The sequence below is a fragment of the Myotis nattereri genome (genome assembly GCF_964212035.1).
Source record: "Myotis nattereri genome assembly, chromosome: 10".
Lineage (NCBI taxonomy): Eukaryota > Metazoa > Chordata > Mammalia > Chiroptera > Vespertilionidae > Myotis > Myotis nattereri.
In genome coordinates, this window is record NC_138085.1 from 41,368,930 (window position 1) to 41,393,394 (window position 24,465).

The 24,465-nt window shown below is 44.5% G+C and overlaps 1 protein-coding gene across 4 annotated transcripts in view; it reads right to left on the reverse strand.

Moving 5' to 3' along the window:
• DYSF (dysferlin) overlaps positions 1-24,465 on the reverse strand; it is a gene marked incomplete at its 5' end in the record, with an annotated part of 186,782 nt that overhangs the window by 13,735 nt on the left and 148,582 nt on the right. For all 4 annotated transcript variants that reach the window (XM_081100952.1, XM_081100950.1, XM_081100951.1 and 1 more), the window contains 10 exons: positions 219-360; positions 731-826; positions 1,075-1,163; positions 1,940-2,079; positions 4,092-4,234; positions 4,892-5,062; positions 7,850-7,941; positions 9,494-9,649; positions 9,959-10,087; positions 17,528-17,626. In XM_081100952.1, the coding sequence (XP_080957078.1) occupies positions 219-360; positions 731-826; positions 1,075-1,163; positions 1,940-2,079; positions 4,092-4,234; positions 4,892-5,062; positions 7,850-7,941; positions 9,494-9,649; positions 9,959-10,087; positions 17,528-17,626 (1,257 nt within the window). The remainder of the gene's footprint in view (positions 1-218; positions 361-730; positions 827-1,074; positions 1,164-1,939; positions 2,080-4,091; positions 4,235-4,891; positions 5,063-7,849; positions 7,942-9,493; positions 9,650-9,958; positions 10,088-17,527; positions 17,627-24,465) is intronic.

Consider the following 24,465-nt stretch of genomic DNA (forward strand, 5'->3'; position numbering starts at 1 on the left):
TGATGTTGGGAGTGAGGGGACAATGGAGAATGTGACACTGGAAGTGAGGGGACAATGGTGACGGTTATTCTGCAATGATGGCAGTGCTTGTTCCAGTGGGGAGAGGGGGCACTGGGGCGGAGGGGGTATGACTATGGCATGCCAGTGCTGGTAGTGCAATCACCCTGACATTAGAAAGCCCAGGAGCTAGCACCTTTGGGGACAGGAACAACACTCACCTTCTTGGTGACGGTGCAGACTTGCTCAGCTGGCAGGTAGTCGAAGGGGAACACGAACCTCCAGTTAAAGCTGCCTTCGCCTCCCAGGGACCGATAATGCACGTCCGTCTTCTGCTTGTGTTCCTCAAAGCCAACCATCCAACTGGACACAAACATTTTAGAGAACATTTCTAATTAAGGTTTCCACCACAATATGCATCCTCACCTTAGGCAAATGAGGCATTAAGAAGGTAAATGAACTTGGTAAATGATAAAGGAGAAATCATTCTCAAGAAATCTCCATGATGTGCCAATGATGCCACAAACCTTTAAACTTTCTCTCGGCAGACATCGTCACCCCCAATATTAATGTGGAAGAAGAAATCTAGTCGGGAAACAACTCCCCAGAGGCAGAGGTTACACCCTTAAACCCTCCTTCCTGTCTTTCCCTCCCCGTGCCTACCCAAGAACCCCCTTCCCAATGGGGCAGCACCCTGGAGCCGGGATGGGTGGGCAGGAGGAGGACTCCCTACCCTTTCACATAAATGTCGCTCATCTTTTCCCCCGTGAGGCTGAGGTCATCCAGGATCACATCCTTGGTGTTCCAGACAATGCAACGCAGGAAAAACCTGTGGGGAAGAAGAATTATTCACATCACATGGATCTCCCACCAGTGGCGGGGAGGTCTTTGACTGAGAAGCCAAGAAGCCACCTCACCCAAGAAGACTTGGATGCTTGCCTGGCTAGACAAGACTGGTATCCTGTGGTCGAGGTGGTCCAAAGCCCACCCCAAGAACAACCTCCTTGTCCCACCCAGGCTGGCGGGGACCATCCCACCACCCTGCTCAGCTCTAAGCCTGTGGCTGGAGCAAGTCACCTTTTGGCTCTCCGTGGGGTGATGTTGAAGGGAGGTCCAGGCCGCCCCAGGGCCTTTGGAAACAGGTCAATCCACATCTGCAGCTTCCCCTGAGGAGACATGACCCTGTTCTCTCACATCCTTTTCATTCAACCAACATCTATGACCATCTGCTCTTGGGGCACATGACAGAGAAAATCCAGGCCCGGCCATGGAGAGGCTCACCACCCCATAGAGGAGGTGCCCCAAGTGGGACCACAGGGCCAACTGCAAAGGTGAGCCCACTGGCCCACAGGCTGATGACTTGGGTCTGTGCCTGGGGGTCAAGGGTCAGGGAAGGCTTCCCAGAGATGGTGCTATCTGAGCTGAGACTCAGTGTGCCGGATGGAAAAGGGGAAGAGGACATTTCAGGCCAAGGGGATGGCATGCTCTAAGTCAGTGATGGCGAACCTATGACACGCGTGTCAGAGGTGACACGCGAACTCATTTTTGGGGTTGATTTTTCTTTGTTAAATGGCATTTAAATATATAAAATAAATATCAAAAATATAAGTCTTTGTTTTACTATGGTTGCAAATATCAAAAAATTTCTATATGTGACATGGCACCAGAGTTAAGTTAGGGTTTTTCAAAATGCTGACACGCCGAGCTCAAAAGGTTTGCCATCACTGCCCTAGGGCCTGCAGGTAGCCAGAGGAGGCTAGGCCCAACAGGTGCCCTGGAAGGCCAACAGTGGTGACACTCAGACTGAAGAGGAGGAATACCCCCAAGAAGGGGCTGACCAAATCCTGGGATCCCTGGTCGTGCCTCTGGGGTGTCCATGTTGTCCTTGGGGTGGTGCTAGCTTAAGGTTGGGGACTCTGGGGTCTGATGGTTGACATCCTACCTGCTCGATGTCTGGCTGGAGGGGGCTGTAGAGGGGCCGAGACTCCACATGCTCAGGGACTAGGCCTTGCTGCTGGAGGACGTGCAAAGCCAGACGCTCCTCCACTGGGCCCAGGTGTGGGTTCGGGACCCTGCCAGCCTCTGCCACAGAGAGAAGACAGAAACGTTGCTGGGGATGAGTGAGCAAGAAATAGAGCAACCTGCAGTCCTAGGGATGCTCCTAACCCCAATAGCCTCACCCAAGCCCAGACATACTTCTGGTCCTCACGTCTCACCCTCTGTAGGGGAAACCTCACTGTCCCTGGGCTCCAGGCTTAAACTCCAGATTCCCCATTGCCATCATTCCTACCAAGCCTCTTCTATAAAGCACTTCATCCTCTTTCCCACCCATTCAAATCCTGCCTGCCCACCAAAACCCACCCCTTTCAAGAAGCCCTCCCTGACTACTCCGAACTCTGAGCCTCCGTAACCTCTATTCCCAGACTGGGCATCTACATGCTCTTAGTGCTGGTCTCTGCCTCATGCAAGCGGTTCTATTAGTAGCAGTAGCTAAAATAATAGCAATAACAGTTTCAAACTCTTATAAAGCAGGAACCAGGCACTGTTCTTCACAGATAGAACAGGTTGAATTCTCATAACAACCCTAGAAGGTAAGTGCTACTATTATCCCCATTGTCCAGGTGACAGAAATGAAGCACACAGCAGTCGCCCAGCTGGTCAGCAGGGCGGCTGAGACCACACACTCACTTAGGGAAAGGTGCATGACTGGACATGACACTCCCTCCCCCTTGTGCTTTCCAGGGGGAGCTCCGTCCTACCCGGGACTGGCACTGGACCAAGTGAGGACTCAGGGATGGTTCTGACCTTGACAAGCCTGGCCAACCAGCCAGCAACTTGAACCTGGAGCTCTCATGAGACACCTTGACTGGGGGCCAGAGGTTCTACATATCTACACACACATACACACACAGGTATATATATACTCAGGTGTGCCCTGTTCAGTCTCGTGTGCACACACACACACACAAATGTGTTCATTCATCAAACCTGTCCTGTCCCCTTTAATAGGTGCCACTAGGGAAGCAGCAGGGTATCACAGAAGGACACCGGTCCAGGAATCTGGCTCTGCTCCTAACTGGCTGGGTGACTTTGGGCAGGTCATTAGCCACTTGAGGCCTCAACAGCCTTATCTGCAAAAATAGGCTAATGTGAGACTTCACCAACTCTAGCTTTCTGGCCTTCCTTTCCTACCAATGTATGACCATGAGTCCTGGCCCCTGGGCTAACGCTGCTCACAGACCAGCAGAAGAAAATGAGACCGCCCCTAAAACAGATGCACGTTCTAAGAAAAAGAGAATGGGGCAGGAGCAGGGCCTGATGGAGAAGGCCTGGCTCAGCCATGACCTGGGAGTCAGCAAAACAGAATGAGGAGGGGATTTGGGTGGGGTAGTCAAAGCCACTGTTCCCCTTTTCTAACCTCAGCACCAGCTCTGACATTAGACATCTCTGAAACCAGCAGGAGCGAGGGGCCAGCTGGGCCTATACATACCACCAGGGAGTCTGAGCTGCTCCGGGTGGGCCTTGCAGGCCTCTGGGCACCTCGACATGCAGGAAGCATGTGGTGGGATTCTCAGGCATGAGCATTAGGCAAACCAGGGGTAAGGTGGGGACTGCCGGACTTCCTGCCTGCCTTGTGGATGCTTTAGGTGCAGGATCTGTGAGTGGGGGCTCAGAATGGACCATCAGGGACAAGTGGGCTAGTGCGACTAGGTAGAAAACTGTTTCTCAGTGCACTGTACCCCAAGCTCAGATCAAAGTCTGACTCCCCAAAGCCAGAAGTAGACTGATCCTAACCATGACCCTGACCACGACTTCAGACTCACCCCTGCTCTTGCCTTCAGAAGAGCCTCACCCTGGCATTGAACTGAGCTCTGACCTTGGCTCCACCTTGACCTCTTATTTTTACATCAGGGTCACAGGTAAGTATTGATCCCCAGAGCACCGACCCCCTCTGTGCCGCCCTGGAGGATCCCAGACCACACCCTGCTGATGTGGGTCGCATCCATTTGGCCCCTTTATGACAGGAGGGGGCCAACAAGAGAGGAGGAGACAGAGGAAGAGTCCACAGGTTTCCTGGCCAGCGGGCAGCTCACCTATTTCTTCAATGGTGTATTCTTTGTCCTGAAACATCACGCGGTCTGCCTGGTACACGGGGGCTTTGACTCTGTGCTGCTGGCAGAACAGGTGGAGGAGCTGGGAGGGGCGGAGCTGGTCCCGCCACTGGTTCGGTCCAGAGCTGAGGCCCAAACACAAGGCAAAGGTGAGATGCTCCAGGACACTGATGAGGGCAGGGGGCGTGCAGTGACCTGTGTACCCACATGCACAACATCACCCGCCCTTCCCTTTACAGTGGGCACCCCATCTGGTCATTCACTATGCCTGGGGATCTCCACTTTACAGATAGAGAAACTGAGGCCTGTAGATAATAGGACTTGTTCAAACACATACGCACAGAATTGGAACTTAGATGTTTCCAATTTCCAGATTTAGACAATCAGACCCAAATCAGAGCCAAGTTGGTAGGAAGCGGGCGGGGGCTGTCCACACATGACTTCACCTAGCATAAACCCCCTCAGGGTCCAGCTGGGGCCCATGTGTCCCACTGTCTGTCTGCCTCTCCGAACTCTCCTTTCCTCTTTTCCTCTCCAGGCCCTTAAGGAGAACTGGATCATAAAATCATGATGAAGAGCAAGGTTCTTAGAGTCGGACAAAGAGACTCAAATCCTCTTCCCACCCCTTAGAAGCTATAAGGTCTCCGGGCCTCCATTTCCTGATCTGTGGAGTCGGCACAAGACCCAGTTGGACTGAGTGAGAACACGGGTGAGCTGGCACACAGTCCGTGCTCAGGGGGTGGGATTGTGGTCAGAGAAGCAGCCTGCCCCTGTGCACCTACACACAGTAGGTCTGTGGGAGCCCACAACGAGCCCCAAACTTGGACAGCAGCCTGTTCTCCAGGTCGATGACTGTCTCCCCGATCTTTTCGTCCTTGGAGAGGAGGTCGTAGTCATAGAGAGTGATCTTCAGGTCCTTCTCCAGAGGCAGCGTGCAGGTCAGCTCGAACATCCTGCAGAGGTGGGCGCGGATGTCAGACAACGCCGCCCCTTCCTGTCACCGGACACCGTGGGAACTCGCCTCTTCCTCCCCTCCCAGGAGTGGCCCTGCAGCCCTCCTTCCTTGGGTCTCCAGTAGCTTTTAACACACACCACCCACAGCACTCTACTGGTACTGGGGTGTGTGTGTGTGTGTGTGTGTGTGTGTGTGTGTGTGTGTGTGTGTGGTTTTCCCAAATAACCTGGGCTGGGCACACAGCACCCATCTGATAGACCACAGAATGAATGAATAGTTGAAACAGGACATTAAAACTGAAGTTCCCTGCAGGACACCAGGAGGCCAGAGAGGCGAAATGCCAGAGCAAGGTGCCAGAGCTCTGGAGTTCACCCAGGGGATGGCCTGGGACCCACTTTCAGGACTCTTGGGGCTTCACACCTGCTTCCGGAGTAGCATGGAGAGAGGATTTGTGAAGAAATTTTTGGAGAGAGCTCCTGCTATGCTGAGACCCCCACCCCACATGGGGGTCAAATGTGGAGGTGTTGGCCCTTCTCCCCAGTGAGTTCTCTGAGGAGGGAGCCAGCCTGGCACCGACGCACACTCGCACACTTGAGGAAGAGAAAGAGCTTGTGGCAGCGAGGAGAGAGGGGCTCCACTTGGGAGGAGCCACATTGCTCCCATCTTGGCTGGACCACCACAAGGCCGGACTGGAGCCAGTTTGAATCCTGCCCCTCGGGAGTTGGGGCTCCAGCAGTGAGACTGTGGAGAGGCCCACTGAGAACCAGGGAACAGAGGCCACCAGCTGAAGGGACACAGTATCTGCCACATCCCAGGAGCTGCAGTGGGGGACCCAGGCTCTCTGGAAAGCACCCACCAGAAAATAAATCAGCTTTAAACATCAGACACCCAGAGGGCACCAGGATACCAGGACGGGGAAAGGGGCCCTCTGCTCTGATACTTCCCCTAGTCCTGGCCCTGCGGGAATCCGGAACCCCAGTGCTAGCCAGAGGGGGAGGAAGAGACACCAGGCAGAGGCGCAAGCCACACACATCCACATGCTGTGCACAGCTGTACCCAAGGTAGACCAGCTGGAAGAGGGGCACCACTGCCCTCCAGCCATCCAGAGTGTTTGTAATTACTCATGAGTGGGCACTCTAGTTACCAACTTGAGACCGTGGGCTTATGACAAAGCACATTGTCTAAACATGAGCAGAAAGTTGCCTGCTTGCCTGCCTGCCACAGTTTCCACTCAGGGAATGAGGAAGGCAACCCACAGAATAAATGTTTACAGGACACCAGCAGACAAAAACAAATGTGCTTTGATTATATCTCTTGCGTCGTGCTTGTTCGACACATGGGTTATAGAGAGAAAGACTTTCTGCGGTGACCGGAGGGAGGCTTGAAACCCCAGGCAGACCAGCCTGGCCATGCAGTGGGGAAGGTGGTGGAACAAAGAGGGAGGGGTGTGTTTCTACACTCACTCCCCCACCCGGGCCTGGTCCCAACCTCCACCCCACCTCACCCCCCACATGGTAAATAGGCCTGATCTGCCGATAGGCCGCCCATGAGCCTGTGCCCCCATGCTGGCCACTGGGGCTCACCAAGTAGAGCTCCCGCCCCCATCTTCTCTGCTGCCCTTCCTCCAATCCCAGCTGGTGATGGCTCATCACTGCCAAAGACTGTTTCACCTTCAAAAATGGCACTTCCCCAGGCTCATTGGGCCCCTGCTGTTGAGCTGAGTGACTACAGCTAACTTGGTAGCTACCAGTTGGTAAATCCAATGTGCCACTTAACAATATCAGAACGCCCCGCCATCTCCTTACAAGGGCTAGAGAAATAGCTGCCGACCGCCCTCTGTGATTCTCCTTTCTTTAGCCTAAATAAGCTCACATCCAAAGAGCAAGCACATCAGCATGTCTGGGAGCTGCGCCCGTGCAACGGGACTGATCTTTCCTTTCCTTAGGTTTCAAGAAGCACCTTACTCTCTTGAGTTCACATCCTTCCTCTGTCTCAGCGGTTCTCAACCTGTGGGTCTCGACCCCTTTGGCGGTCGAACGACCCTTTCACAGGGTTCGCCTAAGCCCATCCTGCATATCAGATATTTACATTACGATTCATAACAGTAGCAACATTACAGTTATGAAGTAGCAACGAAAATAACTTTATGGTTGGGTCACAACATGAGGAACTGTATTTAAAGGGCCAGAAGGTTGAGAACCACTGCTCTACCTAATCACTACAGACAAAGGTGCAGCCAAGAAGGTAATCGCTAAACATAATGAGGGATCCTGGATTAGACCCTGGAACAGGCAAAGGACATTAGGGGGAAAACTGCCAAAATCCTAATAAAGCCTAGAGTTCACCAATATCAATTAACTGGATTTGACAAATATACCATGGTTTGGTAAGATGTCAACAGTGGGGGAAATTGAGTGAAGGGTATACAGAAATGGTACTATCTTTGTAACTTTTCTATAAATCTAAAATTATTCCAATAGAAAAGTTAATCTTAAAAAAGAGACTAACTAGCAAATGCATGCTTTGGGTTCCTATTTAGATTTCTGATCTTTGAGGTAATTGTTTACGGCTTTAACTAGGAGTTTCTGCCAGGACTCAAGCCTTTAGCGCACAATGAGGAAATAACTGAGGTTAACCCCCTTCCCCCCAGACAGCCAAGACTTAGGGAATACAGCTCTGCTCCAGGAATCGGGGACTTCCCAGAGGCAGCCACGTCTCTGCCAAGGAGCTGTGGGTTATCCAGACTGGCACCTCCACCCCAAGACCCAGGCTGCCCCCAACTTACTTTCCAAACACAGGCTCCAGGGTACAGGGGATGTAGTTATCCTGGTCACTCACCGATTTCTTCCCTATGGAAATCTTGACGTAAGGATCACACTGAAGGAGGAGACAGAAAGATTTTAGTGAAATCACCTCCCCAGCGTATCTTTGAGGCCTCTTCAGTCCTCTGCCTCCCAATGGGACTAGGTGGCCAGCCATCAAGGAGCTGTCATCCTGTCATCCTGCCAGGCCAGGGACCTGCATGCCATAGCACTTGGCCCTAAGGTGGGCTTCTAGCCACAGTCCAGCAGTGGACATGGCGTACCTGAGTCCCCTCCATACCCCCATCCCACTTCCCCACTGGCAGAAGGTGGGTGGGGGCCAGGCTGATATCCTCATAAGCATGCCAGTTTGTATGACATATGTGATTGGGCCAAGCTGGGGTCCTCTCTGTGACCTCTGCTTCAGCAGATGGAAAAGGAGAGAGATGGCCAGGCTTTGTCAGCCAAACCCAGCCCCAGTGGCCTTCCCTGAAAGCTTCCTGTGAGCAACAGCATCCCCTCCACTAGCTGCCAGGAGCCAGGGCCGGAGAGTTCTCACAGTCATTCTTGGCCTCAAGAAGTCTTGAAGTGCATGAGCTGATCATTGGTCACTAGCACTTCTTGGAGGCCCCTGGTAGTGCCTGTTCTGGGGATGGTTCCATTCTGCTGTGTGACTTCCCAGAAGGACAGGGGCAGCCACGACTTCTCACCTTGAAAACCTGGACTCCAAGGGTAGGACACTAGGCCTTTACCCACAACTTCAAGGACACATGCTAGGCCTACACTCATCTAAGGGGTCAGGAGAGGACCATAGCCTCATACATCTGAACTCCAATCGCCCCCACGCCTGCCTCATCTCTTCCCTCTTTCTCTCTCTTTCCAACTTAACTCTGCCTCTCCCCCACCAGCTCCCCACAACTCCAGACTCCTGCCCTCCTTCAAGTCCCCTCTTTCATTCAGGGCCAGGACTAGAGAGAGGTGATGAGGTACTTGCTTCAGGCATAAAATTGAAGGAAGGGCCAAAAAAGCTCAGTCATCAAGATAAGCAATATTTTAATGAAATATTTAAAAAATTAAAATCAATGCCAACAATCCATGGTCAACAAAATATCAAAAGTTTAAATAAATACAGGATCAGTATTACTGATTTTTCTTTTAGCCCCAGGGTCCATCATGGCATAGCAGAACTGCTGATCCTGCACCACTTCTCTCTCTCCCCCACCATCAAAAGTCCTACAAGACAAGTCCCAGCCTACACCTTCAAGGCTGCCTGTCCTTATGCCTTATCCTTGTGCTCTAAGAAGTCTTCTGGAGAACTTCTGCAGAGGATTTTGATGCCTCCTAAAATACTATTTTCTCCTCCCTCCCAGCCTATCAAAACTCCATCAATCCTTAAGAATCCTATTCTTTCGGAAGCCTTCCTCATTATTCCAATGTCTTGTACTGACTTAGGCCTTTTCTGAACTCCTAGAGCACTGGCCCTTGATGGAACTCCATCCAGCCACATCTCAGTTTTGTATATTTGTCTGGTTTCCCTGGATTGCTGTGAACTTCCTGGGGCACAGGTGTATCCAGATTCTGTAGCCCTTTGTACCTCTGAGTGCAGGTGAGAGCTCTACAAATGTTACCTTCCCATTGGGGTCCTTGGGCTGCAGGCCAAATGCTTGGATAATATAGATGCGGACCAGGCACTCCTGGGGCCCCTGGGCAGCCAGCTGGTGAAACTGTCTTGGGGGTATGGGGATGGATGGGTCTTCTGGGAGGGGATAAATTTTGAAAAGGCCCTAAAAAGAAGGAGTCAGCTTTTATTTTTAACATCATTGTCACCAACACAATCCCCACTATGATCATGACTCTCATCTCTTCCAGAGTCATCACCACTGAGATCAACCAAGCCCAATGCCATCCCATCACCACCATCAGATTCTGCATCAGCAGCATCACCATCACTGTCACCACCTCCCTCATCCACATGGTCACCAACATCAGCACCACAGTCATATGGATATTACTACAGTACTGCCCCCTTCACTGACTGCTGCCCCTCTGGGCTTAGGCCTCCCTGGGCTACAAACATGTCCTCAAGGCCTTACCTTAAATTCCCCAATGACAGATGGGTCCTCCATTTCCTCCTGAGTCTTGCCCCGGTAGAGCTTGAAGGTGTTACAAAAGTCAGACAGGCCCTCAAAGGCCTCCACATTCTCCAGTTGTGTGTCATAGACCTGCCACATGTGGGACAAGAGAATGGGACAGGAAAAGAGAGAAAGAAGAAAGATAGCAAAGGCAGAGGAAACATGACAGTGTTCGAGTGAAGGAGAGGAGAGAAGAGAGATGAAAATGAGAGGGAAAGACCACAAGCAAATTAGAGGAACATAGGCAAAGAGGAGAGCAGAGGCAGGAGAGGGAAAGAACAAAGGCAGAGATAACAAAGATGCAAATAGTGGAGATTAAAGAGGGCGGGGGGGGGGGGGGAGTAAGAGGAAGACATTTATTTAGTGCCACTGGGGAACAGGGTTTTCTGGTTAAAGCAGTATTCTAGGTATCTGAGAGTCATCTCATACACAGGTGGTGCACTTTTTCAAGAGAATAAGATTATAGTCAAACAAATGCATGAAAAGTTAACTGACATTTTGTTTGAAGATCAAGACAGAACTCCAGAAAAGTCACAGGTCAGCAAGTCAAGCCACTGTACTCCTTGTCCTGATGTTCGAATGGCAATGGGATCCAACACCCGGCCAAGTGGGCCTTTTCAGCACCACTTTAAATTTGCGAACTCGATTTCTTTATTTCATGCCTCCCAAACAGCCAGTGACTTTTATTTGTTAGGACAGTATTTTGGAATTGCTTAGATTTAAACAAAGCAGTGGCTTTCTGTTTTAGAAAATAAAATATACCTAATAGTGATATTCAACAACCTTGCAGACATGCTACCTTGGTTATATCTGAAACTGACAAGATACTTCAGGAAAGTTCCTTTCTCATAGAGTTAAATATTATTTCTCATTGAGGACTAGCTCAAGTTCTAGCTCTTCCAAGAAAGCATTAATTATGCAAGTGATATAGGTTCATTATTACAAAATACAAAATACAAGTAAACATAAAGAAAATAGTGTTATTGCCTTGTATTCTGAGTCCCAGTATATAACAACTCATTGCTTGGTTAACATTTGATACGCATCATTTTGAATTTTTTCTTGCTCTATTTACACAGCTGATTCATTTCAATCAAAGGACCAGTCTTTTGATTCGTCAATCCTACCATTGTCTCTATTCTAGTTCCTTATTTCTGATTTTATTATTTTCTTCTTGCTATTGTTTTAAGGTTTTTTTAAAATTCTAACTTCTTCACTTGAAGCTTTGTTTACTTTGCTGCCTCTATTCTGATAAGAAAAATACTTACTGCTCTGAAGTCGTCTCTGCTTCCTACTGCCTTGGCACTGCCCCATTTGTTTTTGCTGTATAATGTTTTCATTTTCTTGGCATTCCGTAATCATAGTTTTACTTTATTATTTGATCCAAGAGCCAGATGCTTCATTAGTTTTCATTCTTTCTTTTTAGTTTACATAAGCTTTTAAGGTTACAAACTTCCTCTGAACACTGCTTTAGCTATAACCAGTAAATGCTAATGCGAAGCATTTTATCATTTCCCAGATATTCTGCAATTTTGGTTTGTATTTTCTTTTTCACCAAGAATTGCTAAAAAAAAAAAAAATAGGGCCTTAAATTTTTTTTCTAGACAGAAGTGCCTTTGGGGGCTTTTGATCTTGTTAGTAAGTTCTAATTTTATAGTATGATCAAAAACCATTATCAGTGGCATTGGTACTTTTTGAAATTTATTAAGGTTTTTTTCATGGCCTATTACATGGTCAATTTTTACAACTGTGCAGTCTCTATTTTCAGGCTGCAGGGTTTAATCAAGTTAATAATTATGCTGATTTTCTATATCCTCTCACATTTTTGTTCCTTTGACCTGACATGAACTGAGAAAATAGAATTAAATCTCCCCCTACCTACCAGAGTGTTCCATTTCTTCTTGTATCTTCACAACAGAAATTGAGTAAATATTGATATATTACTTAGCACATAGATACTCTCAAAACTATCATCTCTTGGAATTGACCCATTTAAAGTTATTAGGTGCCATTCTTTGCCTCACTTACTTTGGGGACTTGAATGCACTTTCATCTAATGTGAAGATTGAAGATTGTGACTTCTGCTTTCTTTTAGTTTGCATTTGCCAGGCACACATTTTCCCCATTTTTTTTTTATTTTCAGCCTTTATGGATGTTTTTATTTTAGAGTTAGGTTTTGTTCTGAGATCTGATTTCAATTTCGTTATTAAGTGATTGATATGGCATATAAGTTTAGTCTGCTTTTACACTTATATTTATATAGTTATAGTTTTCTAGATTCATCGGTTATTTTTTAATCCTCACCCAAGAATATTTTTCCATTGATGTTTAGAGAGAGTGGAAGAGAAAGGGAAAAACAGAGAGAAATATTGATGTGAGAGAAGCACATTGATTGGTTACCTTCTGAATGCACCCCAACCAGGGCAGGGGCCAGGGAGGAGTCTACAATTGAGGTATATGCCCTTGACCAAAATTGAATCCTGGACCCTTCAGTCCTCAGGCTGATGCTCTATCCACTGAGCTAAACCAGCTAGGGCAGATTCATTGATTTTTGTTTAATCTTTGCCTGCATGGTCTGGGGTGTGTGTGTGTGTGTGTGTGTGCATGTGTGTGTGTGTGTGTGTGATTCTTCTGATATCTAGGATGACTTGAATTTATATTCTCATCTATATAATAAAAGCCTAAGCAACCTTTACAGCAGAACGACCAGAATGACCGGTTGCTATAATGTGCACTGACCACCAGGGGGCAGACGCAGGAGCTGCCCCCTGGTGGTCAGTGTGCTCCCATAGGGAGAGTGCCACTCAGCCAGAAGCCAGGCTCATGGCTGGTGGAGCCTCTCCTGCTTCCGCAGCAGCACTAAGGAAGGAGCAGAGAGCCCAGTGGTAAGGAGCAGAGAGCAGGAGGGCTGTAAGGAGTGAGGGTCCCAGACTGCAAGAGGGATGTCTGACTGCTGGCTTAGGCCCAATCCCCATGGAGAGCGGGCCTAAGCCGCAGGCATACATCCCCCGAGGGGTCCCGTACTGCGAGAGGGCACAGGCTGGGCTGAGGACACTCCCCTGTCCCGCCCCCCCCCCCAGTGCACAAATTTCATGCACCAGGCCTCTAGCATTATTATAAATTTATATATAGTAACAATGCTCTATTCCATCTTTGTCTTTAGAGACAATATTTATAAATTACCTACTATAGCAATGATAAATTAATCAAATTGCATCTCCTGTCCTCTCCATCACCCAATATTAGACAATATTATCTTCCTTAATATTTACTCCTGTACTGTTTGTTTATAATTTGCCAATTTTAAATAATACCTGTCAACACTATTTGTTCTATAACATGGCAATCATTGTCTTATTTTGTATCACATCACCTTTTTTTCTTTTCCATCTAATTTTTGTCAGTTTTATCATTTCTACATTTTCAGTATATATATTAATATTCCATCCTATTACCCTAACCCTTCCATTTATTTTGATTTTAGGTCTAAGATAAAACGTGATCACAACTAGTCCCCTTGTTGTGGTTTTCCCAGTTATCTCCTAGTTGGTTGAAGTTCATTCCCCAGAAGCTCCTCAGGATGGGCTCATGGGAATCACATTACCTGTTCCTGAATATGCATGCCTGGGTGTTCATAGCCTTTGTGCTTGAAAGGCAATGTGGCTGAATACAAATCCTCAGTCACCCTTTCTTTACTCGATGATCAGTGGATGTTGCTTTGTTATCCTTGGGTATTAAATGTTGTGGAGAAATTAAAGCCACCTTGATTTATTTCTTATTTTAAATGACAATATTTTTTAAGAATATGTGTACATGACCTCACCAAAACATTCTTTATCTCTAAAGTCCAATAGCATATGTAGGATTTGTCTCAGGATTGATCAATCTGGGTCAATTTTTCCTGACACAAAGTGGACTTTCTAGTATGTATATTCAAGTATTCTTTTATCTCAAATTTTATTAACGTGTTGTGTTCATTTGTTTTATTTCATTGTTTTGTCTTCCTCTGAAACTCCAATTATGCAAATGTTGGATCTCCTTTCCCAGTGTCTATATGTCATTTTTTCTTTTCTTTTTTTATAACTCCTTCTTTATTTCCATTTCCTTGTGCTTACTTTCACCATTTCTGTCCTCTATGCCCCTTACCATGTTTTCCAAAGTGGACATTCTGCCTTGGGCTCCTTCGTGTTTCCTTCCCTTCCTTTCCTGAATCTTATCAGCTCATATTTCATCTCTTCTCATCTCGATACCTTGAGTTTTTTTCATTTCTGCTTTGTATTCTGACTACCCATTTCTAAAAAGTTTATAGCAAAATATGTCATCTTGTCTGCTCCTTGGCAAACTTTTTCTGATGGGTACATATCTTCTTCTTTTGGTTAAGTTATGATTTAGATTTTCTCTTCCTTTTTTCATAGCATTTTAAAATTAATGCTGTGTTATTTCTTTTATTATTACTTGTCACTAAATGTGTTGGATTTTCCTAGATGAATTATTTCTTTTGTTTCACCACAGATGCAGACAGCTTCCTGCAAATACGGCCCATCTGTGTGATTCTTGTGTAGCTCTACCTTCTCAGCTTCTGTGAACCAAGCAGGCTCTATGAGGCTTTTGTAACCAGCCTGAGCCTGTCTTCCAAGTTCCCATATCCATTGTGGTGAACAAGGGATATAACTTTTATATTTTATGGTTAAACCTCAATTTCAGGAACTATATTTTTTAACTATTTGTTATGAAATTTTCAAGCACACACAACAGTAAAGAGAAGAGATAATAAGCCCCCATGTACTTATAACCTGTTTCAAATAGTTATCAGCATTCTTTTATTAGGAAGTCAGGGTTTCCTGAGATCTGCTACCACTATGACCTTTCATCATTTCCATGCATCGTCTCTTAATTTACTGCCGAGTGGCTTCTACCCAATCTCAGTTGCCTTTGGACAACCCTTACATGTATTTTGGAGTCTGCAAATTTTATTTGTTTCCAACTTTTACTGAAAATGGAGTTTGTGGGTTTGAATGATTTCCAGAAGAAAGGGGGAAAAATGCTGACGTATGCAGCCATGTTCATACTGGAAGTTCCAATAAAATACTTTTTAAATTTCCAAGTGGTTGGTCTTTTGTTTAAACTTTTGTTATTAATTTCTCGTCTTATTACATTTTAATCTGTCTTGTATGATTTCTGCTTTTGGTAACATATTACTAAACTAATATATGATCAAATTTTGTAAGTGTTCTCTGAGCATTAGGAAAAAATGTATTCTCTTTTTAAATTATTTTTATTCTCTATTATAAAGCTACTTTTAATGTAGCTTAAAAACATTTACTTTGTTATTCATATCTTTTATTGCCTTATTTATTTCCTGCTTCATCTGTCTAGGAGAGAGGTACATTAAAATCCCCACTGCAATTTTAATTTAGTTTATATATTCCTATCATTTTTGCTTTAAGTATTTCTAAGATTTATTGTTCTATGCAAACATATTTGGGAATTTCTTTCATTCAGATGTACATGTTTTATTTCTATAAAATACTCCATTTTGTTTCCTTTGCTTTTCACTTTAAATTCTATCCCTTTCTCTTTTGTTTGCACTGATCTTATTTTGTTTGCCAAAATATTTACTTTTCACCATTCTAAGTTTCACTGCTTTAGACATGTCTTTGAATGATAGTACATGTCTTTGACTTCTGGTATATTCTAAGAATTCTTATCACTTAATAGATATGTTTAATTTATTTTTATGTATTAGGAAAATGAATGTATTTTATTCTTTTTCTATTGTGTTTTCCTATGATGACTGGGATTTTTTTTTTAATGCTTTCTTGCTGTATCTTTTGTTCTCTATCTTTTGCTATTGAGACTATGAGTTGTTGGTTTTCCCCCATGCTAATGATTACCAAAATGTATTTTTCTTTTTACCCACTGTGTATCCATCCTTTCCATATTGCTGCAGGCTATTTTTCAGTCTCATGTTGTTGTTGGTGGTTTTCTCCTATTTATTTATCCTTAAAGGACCAGTGTTCTTTCACATCTGTTTCTCCCCTCCCCGGTAACATGTTGGGTGCATGCTTTCAGAGAGCCCATTTTCTCTTGGATGCTGTCAGAGACCTCAGAGAGGTCCAGCTGGAGGGCTGGTGCCAATTCAGCATCCGGCGTCTGAGGGAGCAGCAAGCGAGGGCAACACAATGGGCCGCCCTGGCAGGAGCTCTCATTCTTACTTGGTTTTTCTCATTTCTTGACAAGGCTACAGTAAAAACATGCCAGACCTAACGTGTTGAACCTTTTTCCTGGTACACAAATAGTTCTGTCTCTTTGCCCAGCCTCGCCTACCCAACTGCCGAGTCAATGAAGAGCTTGCTGTCTGAGCCTCATCTCTGTGCATCCAGGTCTCCAGACACAACTCGCCCATAAGCCTCCAACGTATCAGACAATTCTTGACGTCTTGTGAAATCGCCCTCCAGAGTACACCCCAAAGGCTTTCAGCCAGAAGAGTTGCCTGGACGCCCCAGCCACTCACCCGGCCAACTAGCCTCAAGCCCCAGTCATCAAGACCCTTTAGGGTGCTCCATGGGCCACTCCCATGTGTCTGACAGCCTTTGCAGTCCTTCTATAAATATGGTGACCAGATATAGCAAGTGGACATATAGGACACCCAGTTAAATTTGTATTTCAAATAAATAAAAAAATAATTACCAGATAAGTATGTCTCATGAAACATTTGAAGCATGCTAACCTGAAATTCTGTATCTGGCAACCCTCTCCAGGACACTACACAACTCCTTTGGGAAGTGATTTTGAATCACCTCTAGTTATCTTTTTCAAAAGTAGCCTATTTCTTTAAAGTGTAATTGTATTTGTTGAATTTCCTCAAAATACCAGAATTTCTCTGACTCATCCTTGGCTTTTTGTTTGTTTGTTTGGGTGGGTGGGCTTCTTTTCTTCTTTCCACAGAGAGTTTACCTTATTTTTATATTTACTGGGTAATTTCTGTCCTAATTGTAGGTGTAGGGTAATCACAGCAACATTCTTAAGCTGACTTTCTTTTTTCCTTTGACACAAAATTTTATTATAGAAAAATTCAAATGTCTTCAATAGATACAGAATAGTATAACAAATCCCTAAGTACCTATCTCTAAGCTTTAACAATTTTCAACATTTTGCAATCTCAATAATTTTTAATATTTTGAAAATCTATCAGAGGACCACCTATACCATCCATCTTCCCCCTTACTATTATTTTTTCTTGAGCATCATAAAACAAAGCTCAAACATCGTTTCACCCATAAATACTTCAGTACTTTCTAGCATTCTTCTAAAAACACTTCCTGGGTCATCCCAGCCCACAGTGACTTCTTGCTCTAAATCTCTGGTGACCTTTCTTACCTCAATTAGTTCATCCAGATTCTTCAGCCTTCAGGTACCAAACGAGGAGACAAACATAAATATACATATATTCTCTTTCTGTTGTGTCTCCCGTGCCCATCACATGTGCCCGTGGCTAACAGACAGAAGAGAACATTAGAGAGGCCTCACCTTTAGAGTGTCGAAGTCCTTCTCCAAGTAGGAGCCACACTTTTCCCTCTCCCCGATCGAGGCATAGAATTTGCTCCACCAATCGATGAACTCCTCCTCCTGAGCAGAGAGAAAGACACCCATCATTTCAGAAACAGATCTTGCCAAGCAAGGTCCTTCTGGACTGAACTGCTGGCAATGTCTACAGGTTGGCCTGGACTTCAAAGCACCCCTGTTGGGGTGAGTTTAGGGGAGCAGAGAGCTGGAACTTCCTGACCCTCCAGGGGGACCAAGACTGCACAGACTGGAAAAAAAAAAAAAGGGTTTGAATACTTGCTTGGTGCATGAAGAGGCAGAAGCTCTAGCCTGGGCCCTGACCCCCATTCATTGTGTGGATCTGTTAAGCTCTCGGGTTTCCCTTTTCCTTCTGGGAAGTGGGCATAAATCCCCTGAGGCTAAAATGTGACGGTACATAGGGTAACTCTTTGGGGGAAATGTCAATAATGTCTTATTTATAAATATAATGCAGTAGACCCAGGGTAACTCAGACCCCCCAAAGAGCTATCCTGCACCCACCCCCACCCCAGCAAAAAAAAAAGAAAGCATTCAATACCAGAACTCAGCCTCCCCCAAGGTCAAATCAAGGTCAAATCCTTGAAAATCAACAAATACTAAGTGTCCTTTGTTCAAAAAACATTATGCTACCTGAGAGAAATTAGGTGAGAAGAAAGGAAGGCTGTGACAACCCACTCTCTGCCCTGTCCCTCCTCCATGTACTCACACTTGTAGGGAAAGGTAGACAAGCCTATTATGTATGGTACACACACGTCTCTCCACTTTTAACTCCTCCTGCACATGCTGTGCCTACACGACCTTTTACCTCTTGTAGGTGGGATTGTCACTCTTCCCCAGGCCTCCGCACAAAATCTCCAAGGGCCAGGCACTTGGTCTGTGCCTGTGACTACCATTAGAGCTCACCAGTTCAGTGGGAAGGGCCAAGGACAAGGTGTAAGGATAGCCCATCTGGGACTCACTTTCCTCCTCCATATGAGGGGGTGAGTCAGGAGATCTCCCAGGACCCCGCTCTGGTTCTATAAAACGAACTGAATGTCTACCATCGAGTGTCTGGAAATGTTACAGGCTCCCTTTAAACCAATGCTCAGTCCTTTGAGTTCTGGCATATTAAGGGTGAGCACAAGCTGAAGAAAGAAAGGCTGCCGGAACCTGGACGGGCACAATGGGGAAAGGGTGGAATGAGGCTCTCAGCATCTCACCCATCCTCAGCGTATAGCCCTAACACCCTCTGTGTGGCCAGAATGCAGTTCCCAGACACATGGCACAGAGAGCGGGTGTCAGAGCGAGGATGGGTCTGCAGAGAGCCGCTATTTGAACAACTTACCAGGAGGAGCTTCTGTAGCCAGAAGAGAGGAAAAGAGTGTCAGATGTGTTAAGACATAAGGTAGCAGAGCTTTCTCACTTGTAACCACTCTTGAAAAAGCTGGCATAGGGCAAGACAGACCTTAGCCCTGATGTTTTAAGTTCAATTTAAAGAAAAAGATACTATGGATATATAAACGTATACAGACAGACATGTCAAACTCAAACATCATCAACACATGGAAGACTATTTAAATAGATATGCCCAAGGGATATATATGCCAAAATACACATATACAACCCCCCAAATACACACATGTACACATATGTAGAAATGATTAGAATGGAATTTCATTTAGCTTTTTGATTCCTCCTCAGTATTTATTTTCTTCTCCAGCCCAGATACTTAAAGATTTGGGTGGATGACTCAGGCTCAGAGTCAGGCATAAATAGGCAACAACCAGTGTGTTTTGTATGAAGAAATGACATTAACACAACAGTTACAGAAAAGTTATTGCATTTCCCTCAGTCTTGAAAAATCAAGTAAATTTTTAAAAAGAATATGGAGACGGAGAATATGAATGATACCATTAAGAGTATTAATTAAATAGACAAACATTATGTAATCCAAACACAGAAAATATACCTTCTTGTCCAGCATCGTTGGAGCACTTAGAAAAATTAAAAGCCACAAAGCAAATTTCAATAAAGTCCAAATATGCACCATTATCACACTCTCTAACCATAATGCAATAAAACTGGAAACTAATGAGAAATTTAAAATTAAAAATCCCAAACTTTTATAAATTTAAAGGCATACTCTTAAAACCCTTCTAAGTCAAAGAGAAAACCACAACTAAAATCAGATACATAGAAAGTATCAACAGTGAGAGGACTATGTTCCCAAATTTGTGAGTGGTAGCCAAGTATGAACTCAAAGGAAAATTCAGTCTTAAATGTTTTCGCTTTTATACAGAAGGAATGAAAATAAATTATTTTATTAGAAAGAGAAAAGTAGGAACACCAAAAATTGAAAGTGACAAGTAGAAATTAATATAGTAGAAAGAAAAGGGGTATTACAATTAATAATTAAACCCCAGAGAAAACTTTTAAAAGATCAATAAAATAAGCATTTATTAAGTCTAGCATTAAAAAAATGGGTATACCATTAGAAATCAAGAAGATAAAATAAGAAGATATGAGGAGAATAGACACATTAAGAGATTAACCATACCCAAATCAATGAAAAAACCTTAGAAAATCTAGATGAAGTGGATGATTTTCTAGAAAAATTATAAATTGCTAAAATGGATTCAAAAGTAATAGAAACCATGAAGAAATCAGTAACCCTGGAGGTGAAAGAGATCTCAAAACACTACTTAAAAAACAAACAAACAAAAAAACACCAAACCAAGATGGTTTCTTCAGGGGGAAATCCTACAAGTCTTAATAAATCATTCTTTGTTCCATAGCATAGAAACAAGATGAAGTTTCCCCATTCATTTTTGAGAGAGAGAGAGAGAGAGAGAGAGAGAGAGAGAGAGATCGTATTCCTAAATGAAGATGTAAAGATCTTAAATAAAATACTAACAAAGAGATTACTGCAGTAACTCTGACATGGTCAAGCTGAACTATTCCAGAATGTAGGGGTGCTTCAATATCACTGAGTAAGGAGAGAAAACCCACCTGATCATCTATAACAGAAATTTGGCAACTGTGGCCCACTAGCCGGACACCTGGTTTTATAATTCAAATATTACCTATGGCTTAAAATATTTACTATCTGTCCATTTAAGAAAAAGTTCATCAACCCCTAATTCATAACATGCAAAAAAGAAGCAGGGGTGATAAAATGTTTCAGTTATTCCTAAATGAAACTCTCAGTGAATTAAGAATTAAAGGAAGCTTTTTTAGCATAAGAATATCTTAAAGCAGAAGTTCTCAACCTGTGGGTCGTGACCCCTTTGGGGGTCGAATGACCCTTTCACAGGGGTTGCCTAAGACCATCGGAAAACACATATATAATTACATATTGTTTTTGTGATTAATCACTATGCTTTAATTATGTTCAATTTGTAACAATGAAATTGGGGGTCACCACAACATGAGGAACTGTATTAAAGGGTCGCGGCATTAGGAAGCTTGAAAACCACTGTTTAAAGGAATAGCCAGCATTGTGCTTAATAGCATCAGGCATTCTCCCTTCTGGGTTTATGGGCATGAGGCTGCCTCTACCAATAATTTTCACGTGCTATGGCTATACAGAGTCAGAGTAGTTGAGAGGTAGGACTTGGGAGCCAGACTAGCAGTGTTCAAATCCTGCCACTCCTTTCTGTGTGGCCCTGCACAACTACTTAACTCCTCTCTGCCTCAGTTAACTTACCTGTGAAATAGAAAAATAATAGCACAAATTTGATAAATTTGGGTGATCCTTGGCTTTTAGGTTTCCAAGAGAAAATGCTTGTCCACACAAAAACTTGCTGTTCATAGCAGCACTATTAGAAATTGCCAAAAAGTAGAACCAGTCCATCAGCTGATAAATAAAGAAAATAATATATCCATACAATGGCATATTATTTGATAATAAAAAACAATGAAGAACTGATGCATGCTACAACATGGATGAACTGTGAAAACATTATGCTAAATAAAAGAAGTTTAGCACAAAAGACCACATATTGTATGATTCCATTTATATGAAATGTCCAGAGTAGGCAAAGCTATTGAAACAAAAAGATTATTAGACATCCTGCCTTCCTTCTTATTACTGTGGGTGCTCTACTTGCACCCCAAACCAAAGCCAACCCTGCACCGGTGTCCTGGGTTGCATGCTTTCTGGTCTCCTCGAGGACACTACTCCATGATGCTTCTCAGCCTCTTCTGCATCATCAGACTTCCCTCTCTACCAGATCATTCCCATCAGCATTCAATCATGTGACACTAGTTCTCCATTATTTTTTTTAAAAAAAATCTTTGACCACACTTTCTCTTTTGGCCCCTACTCTTCCTTTTACTGAAAAACTTCTAGAAAGAATTGCCTACACTTGTCTCTAATTCTTGTTTTCCATTCTCTCTGCTCTACCAAAACATGTTTGTCAAGGTCACAAACGCTGGGGCCTCATAATCAATCTAGTAGCTGTATTTGATATAGGCAGTCACTCCCCTTGCCTTGGAGAGCACAGTGACCCTCCCATCTCACTGGCCATGCCTTCAAAGTCTTTGCTAATTCCTCCTTGTCACTCACCCTCTGATCATCTGAGTGTCTCGGTGCTCCTCCCTGATCAGACCTCTAGTCCTCCCCATCCACTTTCACTCCCTTGGGGTTCTCCTCAGGTCTTACATATTTAAATAACACATACATTGACATACATTGACAAACCCCAGCCTGGATGACTCCTCTGAACTCCAGCTGCCTAGTTCACCTATATCCTACAGTAGGTATCCCACTGGACAGCCACTAAATTCCTCAAATGTACCATGTCCAGAATCCAATTTCAGATCATCCCCCACCCACCTGCTCCTTCCACAGTCTTCCTCTTGTAAATAGATGCCAACTTCTTCCTTCCAGATGTTCAAGCCAAAAACAAAGCAGTCACCTTGGACTCCTGTTCCTCCTGCTCCACATTCAATCCATCAGCAAATCCTACTGGCATCATCTTCAGTACAGATTCAGAATCAGATCACTTGTCCTCTAGTTCCCCATCATCTGGATTACTGCATCAGTCTTCTAACTGGCCTCCTTGCTTTTACCTTAGCTGCCAGATCTATCTCAACACAATAGCCACACACATTGGAACACGTCACCTCTCTGTACGAATCCCTCCAATGATTTGCCAACTCCCTCAGAATAAAGCTAAAGCCATTACAAACAAGTCCATCATGATGAGGCTTTCACTCCTCCCTGATCTCATGTCCTCGAATTTTCTTCCTTACTCACGCTGCTCCAGCCACAGTGGCCTTCCCTGTCCTTCAACATTCCAGCACCTGCATGCCCTTCCCATGGCAGGAAGTCTATTTGCATGCTAGATGCATAAGAGACCTCTTCACCTCCTCCAGGTCTTGACTTAATTGTAATCTGTTTTACCCTCCTACTCACCATATTTTAAATCACAACCCCCTCCCAGAAAGTCTTATTCCCCTTTCCTTGCTTTTTCTCCTTACCAACCAACATCATCTGACATTGCATATATTTTACTTAGGTTTTTGTTTATTGTGTCTCCTTCCCCATAGGGCAGAGATTTTTATCTTTTAACACTATGTCCCCAGGACGTAGAACACTGCCTGGCACATATTTGAAGCTCAGTAAATAGTTGATGGATATATGAATGCCTAATTAGCAGGAGGATGGGTGATCCTTGGCTTTTAGATTTCCAAAAGCAGATGACATGCCATTAAAATAATAGGTTTAAAAGGATGTTTGGTCCAGCCAGTTTTCCCACCAGAAACGGGCGAGATGAAAATGTAGAGGGGGGAAAAGAAGCAAGAACTAGAGATTTGTGATGGTGTCTGATAAGGCACCCCCATAACCTCCCCCGTTAGGTTAGCCCAAAGCTATATATGGAAAATATTCCTCCATAAATTTGGGGATCTGGTAAACAACAGCCACCAAGAAGTTGCCAGAGGAATTAGGGCATGGAGCATTTGGCAGAAGATGGCTGCCTTTGTCATTTCCTGTGGATCCCAGAGTTCATGGGAGAGCTGCCAAATTGTACCATGCTCTCCAGAAGGGCTTAAAAGTGAGGCAAGAGAGAGCGAGAACAAAGGAACATGAAAAGGTCTTATGGCCAATATGACAAGACTGTGTGGTCTATGTGCTCAGACATCGGTGGAAATCAGGTAGATCAGTGATGGTGAACCTGACACGCGTGTCAGAGGTGACACGCGAACTCATTTTTTTGGTTGATTTTTCTTTGTTAAATGGCATTTAAATATATAAAATAAATATCAAAAATATAAGTCTTTGTTTTACTATGGTTGCATATATCAAAAAATTTCTATATGTGACATGGCACCAGAGTTAAGTTGGGGTTTTTCAAAATGCTGACACGCCGAGCTCAAAAGGTTCGCCATCACTGAGATAGATCCAGAAAGGACACCTGCTGGTGACCAGGAGTCCCTCTCTGTGGAAGTCATGACATGATGGAAGCCCAATACAGAATTTAGCTGCCCCCCAAGGAGAAGACAAGGAGTAAAAGCCCAAAACTGACTAAGCTTAAATCTTTATTGTTGCAGAATACTGGGACTTTTCTGCTATCAGGGAAAATGTGAACTCAACAGAGAGATTAAATTGAATTATTAAAAAAATAAGGTTTTAGCACACTCACAGGTGTGACTTGAAAATATCATTCCCGCCCTAGCTGGTTTGGCTCACTTGATAGAGCATTGGCCTGCAATTGAAGGGTCCTGGGATTGATTCCAATCCAGGGCACATGCTGGGGTTGGGGGCTCGATCTCCAGTAGGGGGCATGCAGGAGGCAGCCAATCAATGATTCTCTCTCATCATTGATGTTTCTATCTCTCTCTCCCTCTCCCTTCCTCTCTGAAATCAATAAAAAATATTTTAAAAGGAAAAGAAAATACCA